Source organism: Canis lupus, chromosome 11, assembly GCF_003254725.2.
Source record: "Canis lupus dingo isolate Sandy chromosome 11, ASM325472v2, whole genome shotgun sequence".
Lineage (NCBI taxonomy): Eukaryota > Metazoa > Chordata > Mammalia > Carnivora > Canidae > Canis > Canis lupus.
The window spans coordinates 24,931,514-24,958,036 of record NC_064253.1 but is presented as its reverse complement, the minus strand read 5'-3'; the positions used below and the strand labels follow the sequence as shown (position 1 = coordinate 24,958,036).

The 26,523-nt window shown below is 36.9% G+C and overlaps 3 protein-coding genes across 14 annotated transcripts in view; all 3 read right to left on the bottom strand.

The window, feature by feature from the left end:
• Positions 1–1,674, bottom strand: part of PKD2L2 (polycystin 2 like 2, transient receptor potential cation channel) — a 34,159-nt gene extending 32,485 nt beyond the window's left edge. For 3 of the 9 annotated variants that reach the window (XR_003129921.3, XM_025432715.3, XM_025432713.3), the window contains exons 1-2: positions 1,546–1,597; positions 739–840 (exon numbers count right to left, since the gene is read on the bottom strand). Coding sequence is in view for 6 of the 9 variants with exons in the window: in XM_025432715.3 (XP_025288500.1) it covers positions 739–840; positions 1,546–1,576 (133 nt within the window). In the remaining 3 variants the exon portion in view is untranslated. Of the gene's footprint in view, positions 1–738; positions 841–1,545 lie in introns of all 9 variants that reach the window. The other 6 variants (XR_003129922.3, XR_003129923.3, XM_049091817.1 and 3 more) reach the window with 4 other exon arrangements.
• A 1,539-nt stretch (positions 1,675–3,213) lies between these two features.
• MYOT (myotilin) lies at positions 3,214–23,692 on the bottom strand. Its single transcript, XM_025432349.3, is given in 11 exon segments — positions 3,214–3,822; positions 4,047–4,180; positions 4,605–4,770; positions 6,668–6,875; positions 8,114–8,246; positions 9,071–9,117; positions 12,221–12,325; positions 13,418–13,592; positions 18,626–18,728; positions 18,731–19,188; positions 21,748–23,692. Coding segments are annotated over 10 exon segments (1,494 nt in total). The 5' UTR covers positions 18,981–19,188; positions 21,748–23,692; the 3' UTR covers positions 3,214–3,649.
• Positions 19,200–26,523, bottom strand: part of LOC112649855 (palladin-like) — a 42,004-nt gene continuing 34,680 nt past the window's right edge. For 3 of the 4 annotated variants that reach the window (XM_049091823.1, XM_049091821.1, XM_049091822.1), the window contains 2 exons: positions 19,526–19,765; positions 19,200–19,401 (listed from right to left, as the gene is read on the bottom strand). In XM_049091823.1, coding sequence (XP_048947780.1) covers positions 19,729–19,765 — 37 coding nt within the window. In that variant the 3' untranslated portion in view covers positions 19,200–19,401; positions 19,526–19,728. The remainder of the gene's footprint in view (positions 19,402–19,525; positions 19,766–26,523) is intronic. The other variant, XM_049091824.1, reaches the window with a different exon arrangement.

Here is a 26,523-nt window from a genome sequence, read left to right as displayed (position 1 = left end):
AAGTTGTCTTAATTTATAAGATCTAGAATTGTCTTTTTAATCAAGATCTTACTCAAACTCACTCCTACTCCAACTAGTTAGCTGATAACATAATTGCCAGTATGCAGGCCATATCAACGTGAGAGAAGTCTGGCCAATGAGCTTATACCTACTATTTGCTGGGTGCTCTAATGATGAGGTGCTCTTTACTACTGAGTCAGTCAATGCTCTTGACCCACAGAAAGGAGAAATGCAGATTGAGATGTTTTCCCAGTCTCCTTAAAGATTTGCATTGATCCATACATACCTTCTGCGACTCAACACCAGCATATTTTACTAACTGTGCAATAGGCCAGAGAAAGAACAAAGCAGACACCAGGACTAACTTCTTTGGTCTCGTGTGTAGAATGACCTATGAAACTGAGCAAATGTATTCACATGGCTCTAGCAGAAATCGTGTCAACATTGCCAAGTCAAGGGTACAATTATATTCAGGATAGAACTGAAAACTGAAAGGAACAGTTCAGTGTCGTCTATGAAAGGTTTTCATTACATCTGTGACCTCAGCAAAGCTTTGCCCTTTAAGAAATGGAAACAGTACCATCTACATGAATTAGAGGTAAGTCTAAAATGTGGTCGCTATTTTATTGCACAGGTCTTAGTCTGAGAGCCTATGGTTCATAAAGTGCGTGTTTTATTTTTCACCTCCACATAACGTCTTAGTTCAAACAGTGTCTTCATCTACATCTGCATACTTACATATACATAGGTTTATTAAAAAAATAAAGTAGAGTGCCAACTCCTGAAGTGTGGTTCTAATTTCTACTTCCTTTCTGTAATGCAGCTTAGGTTTCGGAGTCCCTGCGAGACACAAAACAAACTGGTTCCTTACATTATTACGCAGTTTATAATGTATACAAATTACGATGATGGGAAAACACGGCCACTTTTAGCTGATAACACTCTGTGAAGGAGAGCTCCAAGGGCTTCTGGTTATTTATTTTTTTTACTGTCACTTTTAGGAGGAATAATTACTAACATTTCTCACGGAGGGTGAGCGGGCGGTCACTTTACGACTCAACACTAATGAATTTTATGTATTACGTTTCCTCAGAAGCCCTGTCTGAAAGTGAAAAAAGCAAAATACAAAAACAAAAAAAAACAAAAAAAAAAACCCCACCCATTTGTCCCTAGTCGTTTTCTCTACCGTCTACACTGCTGCTCGGGAAGGGCTGGATCCTGCTGGAGGAGGAAGGACCCCGCCTGGGTCTTATAAGGGAAGACTCCCCAGATCAGGAAAGGGCATCGCAGGAGGGCCTAGCGACGGCCTGTGTGCAGCCCGGAGCCTCCAACTCGAGCCCCGGCGCCATATCGCCTCCAAGCGTCAGTTTTCCCATCTGTGAAAAGGGACCGGTGTCCACCCCTCCTCACGGGAAGGCTGTGCGGGCTAAACGTGCTGGGAATCCTAGCTTTCCCGTGAGCACACACGGGGCTCCGCCGCTCCTTCCACGCTCCTTGCAATTGCAAGTCGGCCCAGCCCCACCACGCCTTAGGGTCACCCCTCACCGCCTCGGTGCCACCTCGACGCCTCCGCCATGGCGGACCTGGACAACGACGCCCGTTCGGCCTGCCCGGCTGGCCGCGCCTGCGCGTAACTTTGCGACGCGCGCCCCCTGGCTCCTGCGCCTGCGCGCCCCCTCACGCTCCTGCCCCGGCGCAAGCCGCGCTACAAGTGGCCAGCGCGCGTGCGCACCGAGGATGCTCTGGAAAGCCCGCGGCCGAGGCGGGGCTGGGAGTTGCGGCGTTTGTCTCTGGCGGAGGGAGACTCGGCTTCTCGGGCGAATCTGGCTTTGGGCCTGGGGTTGGTCGTAAAAATCGTAGTAATTAATTCTAGCGGGCTACTGTGTCTTGAACACCTTTTACATTTATTGGCTTGTTTAGTCTTCACATCCCCCCTTCCTGAAAGGTAGGTGTTTTATCGTCATTTTAGGTCTGGAGACGCTGAGGCGCCGAGAGAGAGAGAGAGAGAGAGAGAGAGAGAGAGAGAGAGAGAGAGAGTCAGTGACTTACCGAAGTGCACAGGTGGTCGGGGCAGGTGTGCTGGACGCCAGAGCCCACGCCGGTTCTCGTTAACCGAGAGCTGCTGCTGGAAATAGCTTCCACCCCGCTTGCCACCCAGTGTGGCTAAAGAAGGCGATAAATTAAAGAAAAAAAAAAATTTCCAGCTCTGAAGTGATTAGGTCTTGGATGAGTGAGGCCAAACAGGAGACCTTGGGAGCCCAGACTCCTACCTGGCCCAGAAGCTTTGCAAAGATGGGGAACGTTTGTAAACCAAAAAAAAAAAAAAAAAATGGCTGTAAATGAAGGCATCCAAAACCCCACCAGGATATGAGACAGGAGAGACTCTCATGTCGGAAAAAGGGAAAATGAAATGGAATTCAGTAGAAAGGCCCTAGGGCTGGCCAGCAAAGAAAAACCATCAAGCTGTTGGGGAAGTAAAAAAAAAAAAAAAAAAAAAGAAAAAAAAAAAGGCGCTTTTGTGATTTCTCTGAAAGAGATGTTGAGTGATGTTGATAAATGCTATTTCATGTGTAGATAAAAAGCAAAACGAGGCCACACAGCAGTGAGGGTCAAAGACTACCAATGATAAAAGAAATAGAGGCCTAGCAAAAGGCCATGGCGAGTGGACAGGAGGCCTAAGAAGAAAGGGCTAATGTCCTAGCTTAAGAATTGTGTAATAAAAGGATTTTCCCTTCCTGTACTTAGATTCTCAGATGCTCACAAAATTATGCCTTCTAATGTTATAGGTTATCTGCACTTGAAATGTAGGAAGAACCCCCCCTCCCCCCACTGGCATCAAAATTTACTTAAGATACAAAAATTCGGCAGGTGGCTCTATAAACTTCTTACTGAGCCGTTGAGCTCAGTAGGCTCCAAGATCTTGAAGGCTTAGGGACTTTTTTGGTTAAAACAAAATCACAATTTCAGGAGAGATCTGTCGGAATTTAAGTTATTGTGGTTGCTTGCTTTTGAAGTGAAAACCATAGAAAAGTCTAGCCTAATGTCAGGAATTGACTGAGCTGTAAGTGAGCTTCATTGAGACACAGTTCTAGAACATGATATTGTTGCTTTTTGGGACCTTGTTGTTCTTAGGTTTTGCTAAGTGTTGTATAGTATGTAAAGACCAGAAAGTTACATTTTAAATATCTAGACTTTTGTGAAGAGAAGACAGTCTTTGAAATATTTGAAATTTTATTCTCTTTTGACATTGAACTATGGAACACTCAGATAATCAATGCCTTGTTAGTATTCCTATAAGAGAAAACAGGTAAAACGGTATTTAGAAAGCAGTACCGGTAAACCTTATTACAAGCATTAGATGTGCTTAAAAAGTTGATGTGTATGACTTAAATGTTAAAATCTCACATTTTGAGATGGATTCTACAATTACAAACTCATATGCCCAGATTTTCCAGAGGCTTCGCAAACCAGAGAAGAAGATAGAATGTGCAAGAGTCAAAGGATAAATATAAATGTATATTAGTTATATTACCTAATTAAAGCCATAATCTGTTAATACTGCCATGGATTTATTTATTTTAAAAATTTAATTTAATTGAATATATTACTAATAATGTAGTTATTGTGTTTTCCAGTGTTGGTAACCTCATTAAAGTTCTTCACTTTCATAGAGTCCAGATTGAGCTGCCAGACGCTGAAATTCTCCTTCAGGGTTAAAAGCTTGTTTCACATCCAGACCTCTACCGTTAAGTGCGAAATATTTACTGAAAGTTGGTCGAACACGTAACTGCTTAGGGGCCGGAAGAGTTTGGTTTTGACGGACTGAAATAGATCAAATAGAGGTTAATTCAGAAAACCTGTTCTAAACAAATGGGTTGCACTAGGTATTCAGTATCAGACAGGAAAAGAAAAAAAAAATCAGAACTGATTATGGGGAAAATGTCATATTTTATACTATACATTTTTATATTTTGCTGGGATTTGTGTTTCTAACTAAATGTTTCTGATTAGTCCTTTATAATGCTTGGGTTTATAGCATGACATACCTGTAACATCTAATCTTGTGTTACATGTGGTCACTCCAGCTTCATTAACTGCAGACACAGTATACCACCCAGCATCTTTCTTGTTTACATCTTTTATCAGTAAAGTAACTCTTCCAGAGTTATCATGATATAAACTGAAAAGAAACAATAATAAAAAATTGAAGTATAGGAATTAAGTTTCCTGTGAATGTTTATTTATGATGCCTCTGACCCAGGGGGTCTGATTGTTAGAAAACGAAGCATTTGGAAATTCTGAGACTGCACCTAGTCAATGCCAAATAGGTATTGGTTTTATGGAGTTTAATCCCCCCTTTAATTTTGTTTGTGTCATAATTTCCTTGAGCCATCTTTCTTTATTGATAGTAAAAAGGTAAATCCTAGCTTTATGCCTTAAATTTTTTATTAGTAGAATCAGGGTTAATGAGGTTTATTGTATTTCTACACATGGTTTAAGAACTAGACAGTGAGATTACAAATGCATGCCATTTATAATGCATTTCAAGTGCAACTGCATTCACCCAAATAAACTAGAGGAACATCTAAAAATACTTATCCTACCTTATTCGATCAGTGTTGAATTGTACCATTTCATTATTTCTTTTCCAGAAAAGCTTTGGTGGAGGTACAGCTGAGATTTGGCATTCTAGCTTCACTGAGTCTCCCTCAAAAACTTTTTTGCTTTGTGGTTTGTAGATAAACATTGGTGCTCTTCTATGTTCTTTTGCTACATATTAATAAAAAATTCAAGTATTGGAAATATTATAAAAATATAAGTCAAACCAAGGTGTTATGAAATTTGTATGTTGACATAAAAAGTTTAAAAAACACTAATTCAAGAAGATTGGAAGCTTTATGTTTTAGCATTAGTTAAAACAACATACAGTAATACTATTTGGTAATATACCAATTAGAGTTCTAAAACAGTAATGTAATGTATTGAATTTATAATCATGTTTCATTCAAAGAATTTAAGTTATAGTCTCATTTATGTCTCTTCTATAAGGAAACATCATCAGTGGTGGCAAGACTAGACAGCTTAGGTTCAAATTCTCCATTTGCTCCACCAGCTATGCCAAATTGGGAAAAATTTGTTCAGTTTCTCTGAAGCTCAGTTTTATCTATTGTAAAATAGTTAAATAGATAATGCACTCTAAAATACATATAGGTAATAATGACTGCTCTGCCTACCACTACCTTTCAAAACTACTGTGAGGATCAGCTGGGATGACGAATGAAGAAGCATTTTGTAAACTGTAAAATAGTATACGAATGTCTGTAATTGTTACGTCATTTCTTTAATTACCTGAGGGAAAAGAGGAATTGATACTATACTACTGTAACCCTAGCTTTTCTGAAGGAGAAATGAAATTGGACAGATGCCTGCCAAAGCCTCTTTCAGCTCTAACATTATAGTATTTCTGGAGCTCTTGGCACAAAAAGGATTTGCCCAAAGTTAATCACCTGAATTGGATTTTTTTTGATTCCCAGATCACTAGTTTTTCCGTTAGGCTGAGGCCCTTTATTAATTGTATCATAGAATAATCTTAAAGATTTTTCGTTGTTCCGAGTAGAATGCAAACTCAAGGAAGTTGTCCATCCTTCAACTTGATCAAGATTTTATATAATCATCAGTGAATTGTAGCAAAATATCTCTTCTGCAATATACTAGGGCTTAAACCATTACAAATGAAATATATATTTAAAGTACTTAAGCTGTAATATTTTAAAGTAACTGCATAAGTTTTCTAAGAAACTGCCTTACTGAAAAGAAATCCGAGGCATGAGTTTAGCCATACCTGTTTTCTAAAGCAAGTACGCATGTTTTTGTTATAATTAGAGACTAGTTTCATAGTAAAGAAAACATAATCTAAGGCTAAAAGTTAACGTTAATTCCTCAGTTTTAAATTATGTGTGTTCATGACAATTCTGTAAAAATAGGAATCAGATTATTTTGGACTATATGTCAGAGAAATGATTAGACTAATAAACTTTAGATCCTTTAGTTAAATTTAAAAATGCTTGTATAGTTGACCCTTGAACAATGCTAGGGCGTTGGAGCACCCCCCACCCTATGCAGTTGAAAATCTGCATTAACTTTTGACTCCCCAAAAACTTAACTACTAATAGCGTACGCTTGACTGGAAGCTTTAATGATAATATAAACAGTCAATTAACATATTTTGTATGTTAAATGTATTATATACTGGATTCCTAAAATGAACCAGAGAAAATATTTAAAAAATCATGAGTAAGTGAAAATAACATATTCAGTACTGTGTTGTTAAAAATTTGCATGTAAGTGGACATGTGCTGTTCAAACTGATGTTCAAGGGTCAACTGTATGCCTTATTTTGTCTGAAATTGCACCATTTCTTTATTTCTTTTCCTGAAAAACTTTGGTTGTAGCTCTGTCATTGAAGTTTCACTGAGTTTCCCTCAAAAATGCTCCCTTCTCTTCTACCACCACTACTCTGTGGCTTTTAGATAAAAATTGGTATTCTGCTGGGTTGTGTAGACATTAACCTTAAATATGAAGTCACCTGGGCTTTTCTTTTTTAACACTTGCTTTTAAAAATACTGCTAGATTTTAAGGAGCTCTTGTAGATCTCTTTGAAGCTTACCCAGGACATCCAGCTGCACGGTAAAGGTGGCTTCTCCTGCTCTATTCTTGGCAACACATGCATAAGCACCTGCATCTGAAGCTCTGACCACTTCAAAGATGAGTGAATGAAAACCCTTTTCAGACACTATCATTTTGTGAAAATCATCTGATTGAACTGGTCTTCCATTCAGATACCATGACACATCAGGAGCTGGCAATCCGCTTACCTGGAAAGGAAAACAGAAGATGACAGTATTTTAAATTATATCATCACTGGAACCTATTTGTCCTTTTACAGATTTTAACCATTCTAGTATATGAGTGGGTTTGTGATGCAAAATGCAAAGCAAGAGCTTAAAAAGGTATTTGGTTTCAACGATTTTTTTTTTTTTAACAAAACAGTGGAAATTAAAACTCAAAATTAACTTAGTATTTTCAGACTACCTCAAACCAGATCTAACCCTTTTGTATGTAACCTCAGGCTCCTTAAGATCTCTCAGTTACTATATTTAGAATATCAATTTATGTTATGTAGGTCTCCACAAGAAATAGGAAGTGCTATGGCATTTTTCACTAATGGTGACTGCAAATGAAGTCCCACGGGGACATACATGTGACGCTTGCTGATCTAATGAATGACTTTACCAAAACAGAGTGTTCTTGAGCTATAATTCTGGTTTTTAAATGCCAGTTTGTTAAGTGTTTTTCTTTAACCCTTAATAATTAAATCCATATACTTTGATTCATAAGGAATCCAGAAAAATATTTTATAAGAAAAGGATTCCAAAATGAGGATAAGTAAAAAATGGAGGTCTTTCTAAAGATCCCTTCTAGCTTAAAGAACTCTTCTAGGCCAACTGAGTAGGTTAGCTTGAATTTCTTAATGGAGAAGAATTAAAGAGGCATTTTGCTTTAGAAATTCTATTGTTTTTAAAAAAAAAATTCTATTGTTTTGGTAGCTTCACTTATGGAGTACTTTATGCCTGTTTACTCAGTTAAGCCTCATAATTTTATGAGGAGGTACGTTTGTTACTCCCATCTTACAGAGGACACAGAAAACAGAGAGGTTAATTGCCCTATCTGAGGTTACACAGCTGGATAGTGCCAGAGCCAGGATTAAAACCCAGGTAAGCTTGGCTCCAGAATTTTTGTTCTTACCCACTGTACGTGTTATTTGTTAAGGTGTACAGTAAGTTATTTATTTATTTTGCGGGGGGGGGTTGGGGCGGGCAGGGGCAGACTGGGAGAGAGACTCTTATACGGGCTCCATGCCCAGCCCAGAGTCTGACGCGGGGCTCAATCTCACAGTCCTGAGATCAAAACCTGAGCCGAAATTCAGAGTTGAACACTTAACTGACTGAGCCACCCATGTGCCCCAGGTGTGTAGCAAGATATGAAGAGCAAGAGGACGTTTTCCAAAACGTAGTGTCTTGGTAATTTTCCTCCAGTGTTTTTGAGCTCTTACTTTGAAATCCATTCTGCAGAATCTTCCTTCTTCAATTGACATGTTCTCTGGCACTTGAATGAAACGAGGTGGGTAAAATTTCTCCTGGATTGCATCCTGATCATTCACATCTCCCCTTGAAGACGACCTACTTCTACAAAAATATTTTAATAATCACTATGTAGGAAAGTTGTCATTGTTCTTCCTTTTACACAAATATAGTTAAGCCACTGGATTGGAACCCAGAGTGTCTAGTGTTTGATATGTTGGTGTAATAACAATAGAGAGAAGCCTTGGAACTCCTATTTAGCAGTGGCATATTTGTTGATTATTAGAAATGGTAGCAATCTAGAAACATCTGGTACAAATTATATATCTTTGTGTTTTCTATACAATGCTATAAATTGATGAAGAAACTGATTACAATGCAGAGTACCCCATGGACAGTTCTTTTTTTTAATAATAAATTTATTTTTTAATGGTGTTCAATTTACCAACATACAGAATAACACCCAGTGCTCATCCCGTCAAGTGCCCCCCTCAGTGCCCGTCGCCCATTCATCCCCACCCGCCGCCCTCCTCCCCTTCCACCACCCCCAATTCACTTCCCAGAGTTAGGAGTCTTTATGTTCTGTCTCCCTTCCCATGGACAGTTCTTATGTGCAATGATTTAGTAATTGGAATTGGGTTTCAATTACCATGAGAAAGTTGCTTAACATGGACATGTGGCCCTGGCTTATTTGACCAAAACATATAAAAAAAACTTCCTCTGAGATCTAGCTCTGATAATTAACAGATAAAAATTTTGATCATCCTCTTAGGCATTAGAAAATTCACATTTTTAAAAATAAAAAGTGTAGAAAGCTTGTAAGGCTTTATAGATACTACATTTTTAAGCTGAAAATATTTTTGGTAGCAAAATAAATGTTTCTTTAAGAATGAGAAGAAAAAAAAAGTGAGAAGAAAAATTATTTTTACCTTACTTGTGATGTAGGAACTTGCAGTCGTGCATGTTCTAAGTTGTGCTGCTTGAAATTAGAACAAAGTGAGATTGTCAACATGATTGTTAGCTTGAAATGAAGCAGAGTTAAGTATCATAGTTGAACATCTCTTTGTTGACTGTATTTGGGCAGTCATGGTTAATCACATATATAGTTGATCCTTTGACAACACTGGTTTGAACAGCACAGACTCACTTATATGAAGGTTTTTTTTGAAAGATAAATATAGTACAGCACAGTACTTTATATTTTCTCAGCATCTTTTCCCTCTATTTTAAGAATATAGTATATAATACATATAGCACACAAGATCTGTGTTAATCTACTTATTGGTAAGGCTTCTGGTCAACAGTAGGCTATTAGTAGTTGTTGGGGAGTCAGAAGTTATATGTGGATTTGAACTATTGTTGGGGGGGCTCAGCACCTCTAACTCCTGCATTGTTCAAAGGTTAAGTATTAAAAACAACTGAAATATAGTACACTGACCTCTAATACTCTAGCAAGAAATCCCCGTAATTAATAGGACTATTCAACAGGCATGGTATATGAAAATTAGCTAGCCTTGGAATTTTTGGTGGTTCATTTTTCATATGAGTATTTTACAACAAAGGGTGATGTGTCCCCCTGGTGTATTTGAAATGAGAGCACATAGTACAGATTGTCCTTTAGTAAAACAGGAATAGACATGAAGTCACTTGTGTTGGCAATTTATTCAGGGTATTATGCCTACTGTTCAAAAGTGCACTAGCAGCAGTTAACACATATTAGACTGGAAAATACTTCTCTTTTTAGCTTATGGCACAAAATCATGATGGACACCATGAAAGGTATGTGTAGAGCTATGAGAAGGTTTGAAGAAACATTAAATATTTCCTGCTTAATAAAGGTATATTTAAGGAAACTTTTTTTTTTTTTTTTAAGATTTTATTTATTTACTCATGGGAGGCACACAGAGAGAGAGGCAGAGACATAGGCAGAAAGAAAAGCAGGCTCAATGTAGGGACCCTGAGGTGGGACTCAATCCTGGGACTCCAGGATCACGCCCTGGGCCTAAGGCGGGTGCTCAAACACTGAGCCACCCAGGCATCCCAAGGAAACATCTTTTAGGATTTATATTTGAGCCCCAGGAAATTATTTCCATTTGGGAATAAAACCAGAGATTGATGGAAATCATAATTAAATATCTTCTCATATACTTAGTACTTATTTTGTGTATTTCACAAAATACATGTGCAATGATAAATTTACTTATTGGAATGAAGCTGATCAGGAACAAGCCTGTGGGATTGCACAGTAGGCAAGACAAGTGAAAAATATATATGTATCCAAATACCTGGAAAACATTTATATATATAAAAATTGCACACACACACACACATATATATATGTGCAACAAATCTGAGTATAAGTTATTTTGTAATGAATATGTTTAATGTATTTGGTCATTTTAAAATAAAATTCTTAAAACTAACAAATTTTGACTAGTCTTAAGGTTATCTAAGCAAAATGTCAAAAAAATTCATTTATCAAATCAGCTGAGTTTTTGATGAAGTCATCTGATTAAACCTCAAATATCCAATTTTTGACTTTTTCCTATAGTAGTGGTTTGAATATATATATTCATTTTCAGAATTTAATATTTCAGTTTTACATAATTTGATGACATCTTAGGTTATTAGAATGTTTGAAGCATACAAAATCTAGGATTTATTTTTTCTGATTTCATAATATTTTGCTGCTATCTTTTTTCTTGGTATCATCACCTTCATTTTAATGTATTTAAGGAATGTATGAGAAAAATGATACATTGGTGCCCTCAAAACCATACACTGAATTTATAACATTGGCCATCAATATAATGTTGTTTTGAGTTCCTTCTAACAGAGTTAGTTTCACATCTTGTAATCTGTACAGTCCAGAGCCCAACTCAGAGTAGGTGCTCCATATAAATGAACTAATCGAATGAATGTATGGACTGTTGAGTAGCTGAAAAGAGATTCAAGTTCTGTTTTCATTTTCTCATTACTTGCCCTATTAGACCCTGCTCTATCCTTTTTAGTAGGTCTAATCATCTTTAACAAAACAAAAATTCTATTTTCAATTTCCTGTGCTTAGAGGCTTGGGGTTCTTGGGTGTCGAATCTTATCCCTTTGGCTCCCAGTTTCTTGTGGAGTTTTTGGCAAGAAATGAGAGGTGACTACACAAGGAAGACAGCAGTAACAGTTCAGTCTGTTCTTCAACTGTGTATTTGTCTTCAGGGTTAAGTTTACTTGTTGGAATGAAGCTGATCAGGAACAAGCCTGTGGGATATTCACTTTATGCCCTCCATGAAGTTTATCTGTTCTTTGAAAGGATCCTTTTGTTAATCTTAGAGCCGTTACTCAAGGCTTTTTATTGTTGCTGTTGCTTGTTTTGTTTTTACTAAGAATTTTTGAATACAGGAACAAAGGGAATTGGATGTTTCATTAGTTTCACAATTTTATTTAAGATTTTGTTTGTTGTTTGTTTGTTTGTTTATTTATTTATTTATTTATTTATTTATTTATTTATTTATGAAAGAGCACAAGGAGGGAAAGAGGCAGAGACTGGGAGAAGCGTACTCCCTGCTGAGCAGGGAGCTGGAAGTGTGGCTCAATCCCAGGACCCTGAGATCGTGACCTGAGCTGAAGTCAGACACTTAACTGACTGAGCCTCCCTGGTGCCCTCACAATTATATTTTAAAACGTTGAAATGATTAACAGCTTACGAGAAAAGGTTATAATTACTATAGCTTAGAGTTTTAACTTCTGTCATATTAAAGATTTACAACTCATAAATTGTCTATCCCTGCAAACCTTGGAAAAAGAGTTGTAGGTGTAACAGACTACTAAATGTCCAGATGAAAAGTGACACTCTTAGCCTTTTGATATTTTGACTTTGTGACATTTCATATGCTGATATTAGAAGGCAAGAAAATGGGGTAAAATTTTAAGTTTGTATATTTTAGCCCATGTGGCCTCTCCTTTTTATACATAATGGAGCATGGAAATGATTGACTTTTGCTTCAAATGGTATTTGTAAGCATTTGGAAAACAAGACATTTAAAAATCACACCAAAGAAAAGTAGGTAAAGATGATTATAATTTACCTGTGGTGAGTCTTGTGCCTCACTGTCATTTTGAGCTTGAAACACAGCAGCTGCATTCTGTGGTCCTAGCAATCTGCGAGCCATCTTCTCCTCATATGTTAGCCGCTTTAAATAAATCATTAAGGAGATAGTAATGAGATGTAATAAAACTTGTTTGCATATCTTTACCTTAAAACTACCAAGAATTACACTAAAGAAGTATAGTTCTGTCGAATTACAATTATTTATTATGTTTTAAAACTTTGTTTTCATTCAAAGCATTTCCCTTCCATTCTAGTGCTACCTCCCTCATCTGTTTTCCTCTTGCTCTTAGGAGACGCAGGCATAACCACCCTTAAGTAAGGCTATCCCAAGTCAAGGGAAGTTCTTCACCTTCCTTTTTGTTCTGCATGTTCTCGTTTGCTCCATCTTTGAAGATTGTACAACATATCCTCACATGGAGAAATAACTTTTATTAAATGAACTTTTATTAAATATTAGATTTAATTTCTGTTTGAAAGCAGTGCAACTGGTATGTTAAATGTATTTGGATTTAAGGTGTATAGTACTGTTTCAAAGATAAGTGACTGATATAGTAGGTACAGAAGAGTTGTCTCATAAATCTCATATGTCCAATAGCTAATATGTCCAATAGTAAATACCACAGCATACGAAGAAGTCGAGAGTATTTCCTATTGGTTATTTGGTCATCAGACATATTTTATGAGAGAGTAATGCTTAAAATTTCTATTAAATTTTTCAGATTTCTTTTTCTTCTCGTGCTTCATTCTTTTTTTAAAGATTTTATTTATTCACGAGACACACACACACACACACACACACACACACACAGAGGCAGAGACACAGGCAAAGGGAGAAGCAGGTTTCATGCAAGGAGCCTGATGTGGGACTCGATCCCAGGTCTCCAGGGTCACACCCCAGGCTGAAGGCAGCACTAAACCACCGAGCCACCAGAGCTACCTGCTTCATTCTTTTACATTGTTTTACATTCTCTACTTCTTTTGTGTCATTCTACTACTACTGAAAACCAAGAGGTGGTTTAATGTGTAGTATTTGATATTGGATCCAAATAGTTCTTCATTTTAGATAATCCTATCCCTTGCGGATTATATGGACATAGATCTGTGAGATAGAATTTTCTTAGATTAGATTTTATAGTTTAATTGGCTTTTTGTGTAAAATAGACATTTAGCTTACTTGATTTCCATTATGAAGAAGACTGTCTTTGCATTTTAGCTTTCTCTCCAAATCTTGAATCAGAGCTTCTTTTGATCCTTGTATTTCATGGTCAGGAGTCCTTGGGATGGGCTTAGCATTTGTGCTTTGGGATGGCTTAGCATTTACAGGTTGGCCAAATGAGGGTTGTTGGTAGCTTTAAAAAGAAAAAATATATTTTAATAAAGTTTTTATTTAATCTCTATACCCAACATGAGGCTTGAAATCAGGACCTTGAGATCAAGAGTCACATGGTCTGTGACTGAGCCAGTCAGGCACCCCAGAAAGATTTTTTTAAAAAGGTCTTCAAAGTAAGATGTACTAAAACAGAATTGACCTTACTCTGTCAGTTACCTTTATACAGGTTGAAACTACCACTTAGTACTATTAGCATTGTTAAAAACAATTTTCTAGCAACAGTCAAGAGGGATTTAATAAGAATGGTTACTAGCTTTTTTTTTTTTGTCTTGGCAAATTAAAATTTAGCGGCTGGAGGAATGAATTAGATTAGGCATAAGGAGGATGTCCTTCCTGGAAGATCTTCCCTAAAGTAGTGAGAGAGTAAGTCTAGTTACTGGCTGCTTGAGAGTTCTTACAGTCTTATAATTCAATTTGGTAAGTTTGTTTCATGAATGAATACCATTCTCAGCTCCCTATGATCTCATGTTGAAGTTTGAAATTGGTGATGATGGGAGTATGTACAACAGGAAAATTGGTAAAATAGCACAAATCATAGCTCCTTTCTCCAGGGCTGATTGTTAAACATTTACCAGCGTGACCACTGGTATTTAGTGAATATTCTGTTGATTTGAATGTAGTCTACAGTTGACATAGTCTGGCTTTTCTTTTAACTTCCAATTCCTATTAATTTGTTAGCTTACACAATTCAAATGTGGTGCTATGTAACAAATAGCTTTTACAGTAACTGATTTCTTAAATGTTGCTGACATGATTTTTAGAGAAAGAAAGGAATGATTAGAGGAGGAAGGAGTAAGAAATGTAACCTGAATGAAAAGGGGAGTTGGAGGGAAAAAAGCAAATTTGAATAGTAGTTGAAGAGTTTGGTTTAAATCCGTATTCCAAATTCTGATCCTAAGTTATCTTGAAAGATGTTTTAACCCCTCCCTGCATTCCCTGGTTGATTGTGACAGAGTGCAGGGGGTAGGGATTCCTGTATTACTAGATTTGTTAGGTAGCTTGTACTTTACCAGTTGTTTGTTCAGATTTCACCTGGTTTATTCATTTAGGGCCCAGCAGGTAAGCACTTAAATCTGTTTAATGCAGGATAACTGGTCACTACCCTCACTGAATATTTTAGCAGTCTCATAATAAACCTCTAGTTACCAAGATGAGGCAGCTTGGATCTCTTTTCTGACCTGTTCCTGTCCAGATATTTTCAAGGCATTAAAAGAACTTACAAGCGGGTCCGTGGCTGGCTCAGTCTGTTAAGCGTCTGCCCTCTCCTCAGATCATGATCTGGGGGCCCTGGGATGGAGCCCTGTGTCGGGTTCCCTGCTAAGTGGAGAGTCTGCTTGACACTCTCCCTCTCTGCTCTCTCTTCCATATGCATGCTCACTCTCAAATAAATAAAAAATCTTAAAAAAAATAAAAGAACTTACAAGCTAAGTGGAAATTTATCTCATTTGAGAGGAGATGGAGTTTTAATTCTTGCAGGCTTTGGAGACTTGGTTAATCTCTAGATTATAAACATTCTGAAGTAAAAAAGATGGCTTATTACTGACCATTGTAATGTTTATTTTCACACAAGAAGTTATGGTATAGGCATTACTCTATCAGTTGAATGAATGATGTTTTAATTGTATTCAGGATGCTCTGTATTGAAGGTTGATGGTACACATTTCTCCCCTTTACATTTTAGGTCTTCAGGGCTGTCTATATTAATGCTTAACTAAAGTCTAATTTGTTCAGTTAAGTAAATAAATCAAGTGTTTAAATAAATAGTTATTATTTTTTAAAATTGAATTCTCATGTCAAAATGGTAAAATTCCTTTGGTCTTACAGATCTATTATTCTTACTATATGAAGTTTTGATAGCCTATTTTTTTAAGATTTTATTTTTTATTTATTTTAGAGAGTGGAGAGAGAGAGAGGGAGAGAATCTTAAGCAGACTCTGCACTGAGTGCAGAATTCCATGTGGGACTTGATCTCTCAACTCTGAAATCATGACCTGAGCTGAAACCAAATTAGACATTTAACCAACTAAGCCACTCAGGAGCCCCATAGCCTGTTTTCTTTTCTTTTCTTTCTTTTTTTTTTTTTTTTTTTTGATGTTAGCCTACCATCTTTATAAAATTTACATTTGTTAAAGTGAATTAGAATCAAATAAAGTTGTTTTTATACTGTCATAATATAATGCAATATATCTAAGAAATCTTGAAGGATTATCAGAACCAAGTGTGAGAATTACTGATATGTATGTGATCTAGTCACATTATTCACTGAATTCCCCTATCAATTTATTTTTTATTTTTTTAAAGATTTATTTATTTATTTATTCATGAGAGACACAGAGAAAGGGAGAGACATAGGCAGAGGGAGAGCAGGCTTCCTTGAGGAGCCTGATGTGGGACTCAACCCCAAGACCCCAGGATCACAATCTAAGCCAAAAGAAGATGCTCAATCACTGAGCCACCCAGGTGCCCCTCTCTCATGATTTTTTTTTCTTTTTTAATATTTCATTTATTCATGAGAGACGCAGAGAGAGAGAGAGGCAGAGACACAGACAGAGATAGGAGCAGGCTCCATGCAGGGAGCCCGATGTGGGACTTGATCCTGGGACTCCAGGATCACACTTTGAGCCAAAGGCAGATGCTTAATTGCTGAGCCACTCAGGTGTTCCCCCCCACCTCCCATCAGTTTAGATGGCCTAAATGTTAAGACTAGATATGTGCTCACATTTATAAACTAATATTATTCTTGAACCCTGCTTCATAGGTCTTTTTATTCCCTATCATTAATCACCCACATTAGTAATTTTGTTCTAGATCATAAAACTGAATCACCGAGCAGGTAAGGCACACTTGCTGAATGTCACACAGCAGGCTTTTTGAATGGAATAATTAGAATTAGAGATATCCTCAATTTCTGATCGACTGAATAAAATGTTTGCTTAAGGGTTTCCTCCTGATGAAAAGCTAAATAAAGCTTTCAAAGCAATCTAGGTCAGAATCCAAGGGATTACTTTTGAAGGCAGGGTGAACTTCAGGCCACCATAACAATGAGGGAGCTGTGCACAAATGTTCAAAGGGCCAGAGCTTTCCACCCTGTGCAGCTGGACACCCAATGGATATCAAGTGGCTGTGGGAAGATTAAAAGAGTTATCTATGATTGCTGCAAATGGAGCAGCTAAAGCTGTATCTTTGATCTCTGGTTTGGGGACTTCCTATGCTTATTTCTTATCCTCTCCATTTTTGCCTTTTTCTTTCAGTTCTGTGCACAGAGCCAGGAACATGATTGAGGTTCCATAATATTTGTAGCTTTCTTTTCTGGGCAGATATTTGGAATAGGGTTGAAAGACTAAGGCAAAGAGTGTAGTCAGAACAGGTTGTTTATTTATTTGGCCTGGGTCCCCAGAAAAGATGATTTTAGATTAAAAATGCTCAATAGGAGATCTGAAAATAATAGAAAGGTAGATGAAAAATGATCATTGGGGTAAAATGTAACAAGAAAAATCTACAATGTGTGATGATGGATATAACGGAAATTTTGGAGGGAAGAGAAAGAGAGGGCTCCTAATTCTTAAAGGCATCTTCAAAAAATATTAGGTTGGGATGCCTATATGGCTCAGTGGTTGAGCATCTGCCTTTGGCTCAGGTCGTGATCCCTGGTCCTGGGATCAAGTCCTGCATTGAGCTCCCTGCAAGGAGCCTACTTCTCCCTCTGCCTGTGTCTCTGCCTCTCACTCTGGGTCTCTCTCATGAATAAATAAATAAAATCTGTTAAAAAAATATTAGGTCAAATGAATACCATTTTTTGTAGGTGAAAAATAGTTGACTATCAGCCATTTCAAGTGGTTCAACCTAATATATATAGGATTCTAACATATTTTTGGCTTTCTTCATTTTGATTTTTTAAGATGTTGTATTTTTTGCAGATTACTTGCTGTAGTTCAACTGTTTCCAGAGTTGTCACCAACAACAGGAATCTCTAGAAAAATTAGCCTCCATAGAAGACTGAGGGAAATTATCAAGCATCTCAGCAAATTTGTTGATAAGTCTGTAACAAAACATATTCCATCAGACAATTTTTCAGATGCCTCTGAATTAATTATCCGGTGTTTTAGCCAGCCAAGGGATAGGAAAACTGATATCTCTAGGTTTGCATAAGCACAAAGTATTTAGTTCATGTTTTAAAAAAAGCACAGCAACCGTGTCCTTATTCATATCAGGTTCTCCTAGGATAGTTTTGGGACTTTGCAAGTAGTACATGCTTGCATAAGGCACCAGGTATTCTTCTCTTTATTTAGACAGAACAATCAGCTCAACCAGTTTGGATGAGTGTGGTTTTAATTACCAAAGGGAATCCTAAGGTCATGTATCTGTTCAAGCCTTTCTTCTGATTATAGTAAGGAAAATTCATACACTTCAGCATCTGAATCCCAGGTTTTTATTTAAAAAAAAAACAAAACTATTTTTTTTTTTTTTTTTTTTTTAGCCAACTGGATATTCAGGGTCAGAGGGGAAATGGATAATAGGAAGAAAAGACTGAGACCGAGAAGACATTTAATAGCCTCTGCTTGTGTGAGAGGAAATCCTATCTGAGGAAGAGCAGACAGGTGTTCTTCATCTCAGCTGAGCCCAGAACCAGAGGAATTAAATTTACAGCATGAGAACCTTAACTTAGAACTGGGAGAGAATAGTTCACTGTTCATGGGTATGTTAGGAATCTTTTTTTTTTTTTTTGAAGATGGAAAATAGGTAAGTAATAGTATGTGATAATAGGTAATTTGGGTCTAGCTTAATATAAGCACTAAAGAATGGATCAGATAAAACCTCTTACTGCCGGCATCCTGATTCAAGGTGTCTTAGGAGAATGATGTGAGACCTTGAGGTCGAGTTGCCTGTTTAGATAACAAATAGAGAACCAGGACATCCCCCCGCCCCCCACTCTTCAGATGCAAGGTCAGTGTATATGCAATATATAGTTATACATAAAAGAAATTCACTTACTTGGAGTCCACGTTGGAAGGGATTTTACTGCTACTATAATCAGGCTGTGATGGTAATATGGAGCTGAGGAAGCTGGCTGGGGACTGGTTATAGGTGGCTGTAACCTTTGGCCTGGGTTGGAGCCAGCATGCTGCTGGGGAGAAGCAGGGAAAGCAGAGGAGGACATGGTGACATGAGAGCTCACTGTTGAGGAGGCACAATATCTTTGCTCTGAGCATTGGCGGGGCTGGATGATAATGGAAGACTGTTTGGTCTGGCTAGAATAGCTGGAGGTTTCCGGTCCGGGAGGCTGCAGTCTGGAGCCACATGGATTTTGGGATTGAATGAAGTGTTTTGGACGTTCGTAGTTAAACATGCTTAGCTGGTATATGGAAGATGAAGGCAATTTATTACTGTAATAATTTGCTCCTGGAAGGGTGGGGTCCTTAATTTGGGATGGCAAGCCTGGAATCACAGACGGTCCCAAGGAATCAGAAGCAGTCTTGGTCTGCCCCTCGTTGAGATCTTGGGAATATTGTGTTCCTGTCTTTGATGGAGTAGACTTCTCTTGAAGAATATTGTTCCTTCAAAAGGCAAAAAAAAAAAAAAAAAAAAAAAGATTCAGTTAAAATATTTTCATAAAAAACTATTGTTTGTTTTACATCTTTAGGAGCGTATACAGCTTGGTTTTTTTTTTTTTTTTTCTTATATGCTTTCAAGGTCACCTCAAGGTGGAACTTCCCTGGCTTCTAGGCCTCTTCCTTTAGCTCTCTGTCTTTGTACAAATGACTTTTCTCCTGAGAACAAGAAGAAATGATTTATTAATATTTGTTTGCCTCTGGGTAATTCTTAAAGCATGCCCAGTGACTTTCAAGATAAAGGAGTGGGAAGTTTGAGTTTGCCAAGTGGTTGGTTACTTACGGAAAGAAGTTCTGTGATGTTGCTCAGTGTGATAATTTTATGGTTTTAAGATTAACTTTTGCCCAGAAGATTCAGTTTTATTAACCACAGAGATTTAATGATTTAAATTATTAGCTGTTAAATATCTAACATGTCAACTCCCATTCAGTCTGTATTTTTCCTGTTGCTCATGAAGACCAATGAAAGCTCTTCTGATACATCAGTTAATTAATGTCCTGGTGATCTGTGATGAATGATGTCCTGGTAAATCAAGGGGAACAGTAAGCTTTTTTATAAAGAACATGAGCGTCTGCATTTACTCCTTCATCCTTTTAGAATTTCATAAAGTAGAAGGAACATGTATAAATCATTGTTGTCAACTTGGAGTGTAATCTTTTTTTTTTTTTTTTTTACCTTTCAATGTACTGCCTCTTTTTCTTTCCTTGATTCCAAATTGACCATAGTGCCAAACTAAATGATAATTAAGGAATCTGTGTCTTTCTTTGTGTATGTATGTATGTCTATTCCAGAGCATTATATAAATTCTTGTTATTTTTAGATTATCTAGTTATTGCTGTCAATATTCTTAGTTTGCTTTCTATTTTTTCATATTTCATGTGTATTTTAGACTAATTCTGAAATTGTTTCAGCTTCTCTTTTACTTTTTTCCCCAAAATGGCAGACAAGGATGTATAGAAGGATGTAAGGCAGTATGAAGCTAGTTATGCCTTACCAGAAAGGATGGGTGCTATTTCTCTGACTTAATTCTGCATTGGTTCTTCTGACTTCCTATGATCCCCATTTTTCCTTAGATGAATCTTTTGCCCCTAAAATCAACCTTGAAGGATTATATTTGTCTCTGATTTCTTCCATTATTATGGTAAGTCTAAGCGGAACTATATGTAGACATTACACACACAGACTAACCCTATGAATTGTGGCGTTAATTCTGTCTCTAATCAAAATATCAGGTAATTTAGTTCAAAATACATTTAATTTTACATAGTATAAGCCAACTCTGAGATAATGATAAATTAAACTTTTAATTGATAAAGCTAACCTGTCATCATCAAAATGAAATCTTAAAGTTGTTTAATTTCCTATCTTGAAGAACGTATCATTTTTAATGAACAAAATTCAGACCAAATAGCTTTATCCTAAGGCTATGCATGTAGTTTAGAGTTAAATTAAAACTAGCAGTTTTAGGAAAGAACAAATGTGACTTAACAGCGAAGAGGAAGATTCTGTTGAAAAAGAACACTTAAAAATCCATATATTCCTTAATTTCAAGTTTATGAACACAAACATGTTCAATTAGAGTGCATTTTAGTAATTAACTATATTAGGCCTTTAAATTGTTGGAGGAAAACATCCAGAAGGAGGCTTTAATTAGATCTTCTCAAAAAAGGGCTCTATTTCAAGGCAGTAGTTTTATAGTTATGGGCTTATTCATTGCATTGCAGAATCAAATTCAAATTTGGTTCTTAAATTCCTTTTTAGGAAGGCAAATCATTCAGATTCATTTCATATAGCAAGTAATAAACTGTTTAACAAATAGCCAGTAGATATTTTCCAAATGTTCCCTGTTTTTTTTTTAATATATGTTTTTAGAATATCAACTATCTTGTACATTTTGGTATCAGCCAGCATAGTTAACAATTACTGTTATTTTCAAAGCTCAATTGAAAATATGTTCTTTCAAAAGTTTCATTGTTCCCATGTTTCAACAAAATTTTATGCAGTTGCTCAAATAGATAACTCTGAGAAGCTTTTCTTCATATTTGTAGTCACTGTCCAGACTTAATTCTATAATAGATTCTTTTACACAACAGTATCATTTTATTCCAAATAATCGTAAATACATTTCAAAGATTTTATAAGTAAAATACTATGCAGTTTCCTATTTAAAAATCTTAACTTTTTCTTTCTAATATAGTTCAGACTTGCACAAAAACTGATTGAGGGTATTTCCCAGGACATCAATTACAGTCAGACCAAGTATCCCAGAAAAAATGATTTAAAAATACTAACACATGACCATCTTTCCTTGTACCTTTTCTATAATGCCTTCCAGTTTCAGTGTAATGAGTAAGTTACTTTCTCCTCACATTTCTGTATAACAACATGATGTTGTGACTTTCAAACATCTTATGTGAAAATCATCTTTGTGCACATTCCTCTGATTTGGACAGAAACACAAAAACAAAACCCAAAACTGTAGCAGAAATAAAGATGGGACTTACCCGTCGTTCCAGAGGGTGCCAGCTGGGTTTAACCCACTACTGAAGGGAAGGAAGAGGCAACCCCTTCCCTCACAGACTAATCTAGTGGCTCTGTGCTTAGTATTATAGCGCCACTGACTTTTATCAGCTGCCAAACAGTGACATCTGATGTGCTTGCCTGTCCATCTACCTATGCTGGCATGTCAAAGTAAGAGTCCACAATCTAAACAATATCTCAGATGTCTCAGTGATATTTAAGGAGTGGGATTACATGAGCTTCTCTTGCAGGCCTCTTTATTTTAGATGCGAATTTTGACTGTGAGCTTTAGCAAGCTCATGCAGGAGGAAGAGCAAAGAGTTGGGAAGTGGAAAAAAGTCTAAAGAAACTCAAGTTTCTTTATTGTGATGAGGGCTTGGAATCTTTCCTATTTAAGAAAGGACTAAAGGGGAGACTGTATTCCAAGACTGATGTTCTATCTAGTAAAAAATTTTCCAGAAACAAGACAGGGATTGATGGGTTCCAAACTGATTTGTATTGGGTAGTTGTTCTTCTGAAGGCTCCCCACCCCCCTTGCCAAATAGAAGTAGGGGTGGAGCAAAGTCCAAGCAGTTTGTTTCAAGAGACAGGGTGTGGTCTTGGCAAAGCAAGAGAGCATGGTGATGGTGATGTATCACTGGGAAGGTGGTGAAGTGGAAAAACATGATTTGGTTTCTTAGCAAGTTTTCTGAATCTGTATGGCATATGCCTCTATGACCTTGTTCTTTTGTTCTTCAAGAGTTTTGAAACACGTAAGAAATTACCAGACCAAAAAAAAAAAAAAAAAAAAAAAAAAAGAAATTACCAGACAAATAAGCATTCTGTAAATTTAGGGCTTTATATTGTCAACTCTTTCCCTCATCTCCCTTAACTCTTAGCAGTTAAACAATTTCCTTTCTCTTTTAACTGAGGAGACTGTCTTGGTATTTTGGTTTCCATTTTTGTTAGGGAACTAAATAATTACAGAGGAAGAAACTTTCAGATCAACAACAGAAGTAGTAAAGAGGGGTAGGTGGCATGAGTATCAGATCAGTTGAGTGGAATTATCACCATTTAGTGTTTTCAATTTTGGTATGTTTCTTCTGTTTAAAGCATATCTATTTATTAACTTCCTTCATGGGTGCTCCAGTATTGATTTAATTACCATGTACATTAAGGTCCAATTGATGTTTGAGCGCTTATGAGCCATATAAAATTCTTCACAGCTGACCATGTAGGTGTATCTTCCTTTGGTGTTCAGAGAAAGTTTGATAATTGCTTCCTGGGCACACAGCCATTACTTAGTGGAAAAGGCACACTAGACTGGACGAGTAGGTGTTTGCCTACCAAGTCTTATTTCAGGAATTTCCCAAAATATTTCTCTACATCTGTTTACTGATATTTCAGATTCCATTAATAGGGACAAAGTGTTTTAATCCAAATTAAGGAGACTTAAAATGTAAGTGCAAGTGACAATCAAAGTAGCAAGAATAACCAACAAGTAATAGCATTTACTATGAGTAGGGCTTTGATGTAAGCACTTTAAGTATGGTATATGTGACTGATACTTGGTTCAGAATGGTATGGAAGAGGGGATACTAGATTTGAGGTATCTTAGTACCTAAAAGTTTAAGTTGTTATGCTACCAGGTGAGTAGGGAAGATGCCCAGGACAAACTATGAAGTCCCTAACTTTGCCTAGGGCAGATTCTAAACATACTATAGTTGAGGAATTTTAGTTCCATTTACTGTTTATCCTTTAAGCTTTATCTCTTTTCTTCCCCTATGCCTGTGTAAGATGTAATGTTGGTTTCAGTGTAGTAGCTCTGTGGTACGTCTAGTCTAAAGTTCTTGCCACAGTAAGGGAGTCAAGGACTGATTTTACAAAGGTAAAGAAAGTCTTTGAAGGCCCCATGCTCAATATAATGGTCTATATTTAATAATCTGTTATGGATCTACTTTTCTTCTTTATAACGGTTGGTTTACTTTTTTGAATGGTGTTTTGTTTCCTCACAAATATGGCTATTTGAAGGTTTAGTTGCTTATTTAAGAAAAATTGTCCCAAAACTGAAAGAATCCATAAGATGTCACGTGAGTAAACTATATTCCAACCTATCCTCAAAGACAACCTTTTCCATTTATTTCTCTGAATTATCAGTAAGGGCCTCTGGTGAATCATTCTAGTGCCTAACAATATGTAGGTAACTTCCTTTTTTTAATTTTTTATTTATTTATGATAGTCATACAGAGAGAAAGAGAGAGAGGCAGAGACACAGAGGGAGAAGCAGGCTCCATGCACCGGGAGCCTGACATGGGATTCAATCCCGGGTCTCCAGAATCGCGCCCTGGGCCAAAGGCAGATGCCAAACCGCTGTGCCACCCAGGGATCCCTGTAGGTAATTTCCTACTGTCTCACGGAACCATCTCTTGTTGCATGTTAGGGGAATTCTTTATTGTCCTGTCGTCAGTGGAAGGATGGCTTGGCTATTTAGCTGTCACTCATTCAGAGAGTTTATAGCTCTTGTTTTTTTAAAATATAAACTATACACACACACACACACACACACTATTGTAAAATGGTGCTTGGAGGTTTGTTTAAAGTCAGATGTCAAATGTATGTGATGAGGCTACTTTCTGTTGTATCAACCGAGAGAAGGCAAATGCTACATTGCAATGAAAGAAGTAATGAGTGAAGACCACTTCATTTATTTTCAGGTTATGCATAATTCACTATCATTACTGGAGTTCTGTCCTAATGTAGCACTTGTAATTTGAAATCTCCTTTTGAGCACTTGATTTGATCTTGTATTCTTTTCAAGCGAGAAATAATGGACATTACACTAGGTTTGGACCCCAGCAGTAAAAATGGTTACATTACTTTCGTTAATGTTCTGTAATGTTGTAGACCCATTAATCTTATTATCTGTATTGGAGGCCTGAGTGTAAGTGCCCACTATGCCGTATACCGTATACTTGCGATGTAACTTTAGACAAGTTGCTTAAACTCTCTGAGCTTTAATAATTAACTGAAAAACAAAGATAGTATCTGTTTTACTAACCTAATCAGAGGCTTGCTGAGAGACTCAAATGAAACAGGAAATCATATAATGGACTCTTACGTGGTTTAATGTATCTCTTCAAGTTAAATGTTTTCTGAGGGAGACACTATTTATTTTTTATCTTAGCCTGGGACATTGTGGGTCATAGTTGACATTCAGTAAAAACTGGCTAACTTTTTTGGAACTTGCATTAATTTTTTTCCACAGATGATTTTTTTTAATGAAAAAGATGGTCATCTCCTATGAAAGATCACATAAATTCAATGTCTTTTTAGGTCTTAAAGGCTCACTACTAAACATAGGTAGTCATGGAGAAAAGTTTTAGATATCTGTGTTGGCTGTCTTCTCAAGGGAAGTCTCGCACCGAAACTGACATAAACGCATAGAATGTGCTTAATAAATATTTGTTGAATAAATTGCAGTCTTTTGTCTCACACACTCATTCTTCTTTGACCTCATGAGAAATCTTTATTTAGAAGGGTAGCTATATCCAGGCAACTAGAGATCCCAGAAGGTAAAGGGGTTCCAGGAGACCAACTGAGAAATGACAGTCATAGACTGTTATTGGAGATTCATTGATCCTAAGAAAAAAATGCAGTGAAGTAATGGCGACTATTATGAATCCCTACTCTGTACTTCACATATGTTGGATATCTGTTAATACAAACTCTCCAAGTACAAACTCTTTCCTTCACTGTCTTCATTGAGAAAAATGTGGAGGAAGTACCTATCCCCAGGTCATAGAAGAATGGTAAAACAGCCCTCAAAAGTATCAGCCAGTCGGGATGCCTGGGTGGCTCAGTGGTTGGGCTTCTGCCTTGCCCAGGCCGTGATCCCGGGATTGAGTCCTGCATCGGGCTCCCTTCAAAGAGCCTGCTTCTCCCTCTGCCTGTGTGTCTGCCTCTCTCTGTGTGTCTCTTATGAATAAATAAATAAAATCTTAAAAAAAAAAGTCAGCCAGTCATCTACAATTTTAGTCATTTGCAGAATAAGGAACTTCCATGTAGGTGACCTCCATTCCTTTCCTCTCTAATGTGATAAATTTATTCACTTGATAGACCCAGATACTACTCAAGAAATCTTTTCTTCAAAGAGAATTCATTATCTACATTTAATTATACTAGAAAACAGGAATGTTTATTTATTAGGTTTTATTAAAGGTATTTAACCTAAATTCAACCTAAAGGTAACTTTAGATTTGTAAAATATTCAGTGTACTATGTTAGACATTGGTAAAACAAAAATTTTGAATGACTCTTTTAAGTATCAGGTCCTCCACCATCCCAGTCCCTCTTTTGGTTTGAGGTTTGTGTTTGGGGGTTGGGGATGATGGTGGATTGTTCTGAATATAGCCTGGTTGGCAAATTCACCTACTGAATTATCTTTCCATTTATATACTTGCCTTCTAAATGCAAGGACAATTCTGTCCGTTTTCTAAGACAACAAGAAGAAACCTGTATCACAAGATGTTTTATGTGTTTATATTGAGATAGAACCCTGAATTATTTTGGGGGAAAAGATTCTACTTATTCAAAGTCTTGTGCTATTTTAGCACTGCTGTTTTTTTTTTCCCCCCAGTAAGTCTCTGTAACAAACCTTTAAATGTGAATCTAAGCACATGATTTACTATTTCAGCCCTGGTGAAAGATTTGATGGAGGGCAAGGGAGAAATGACAGAATTAAGTGATTCAGCTCAGAAGGCAAGCACCCTAAGAGCAGGAAC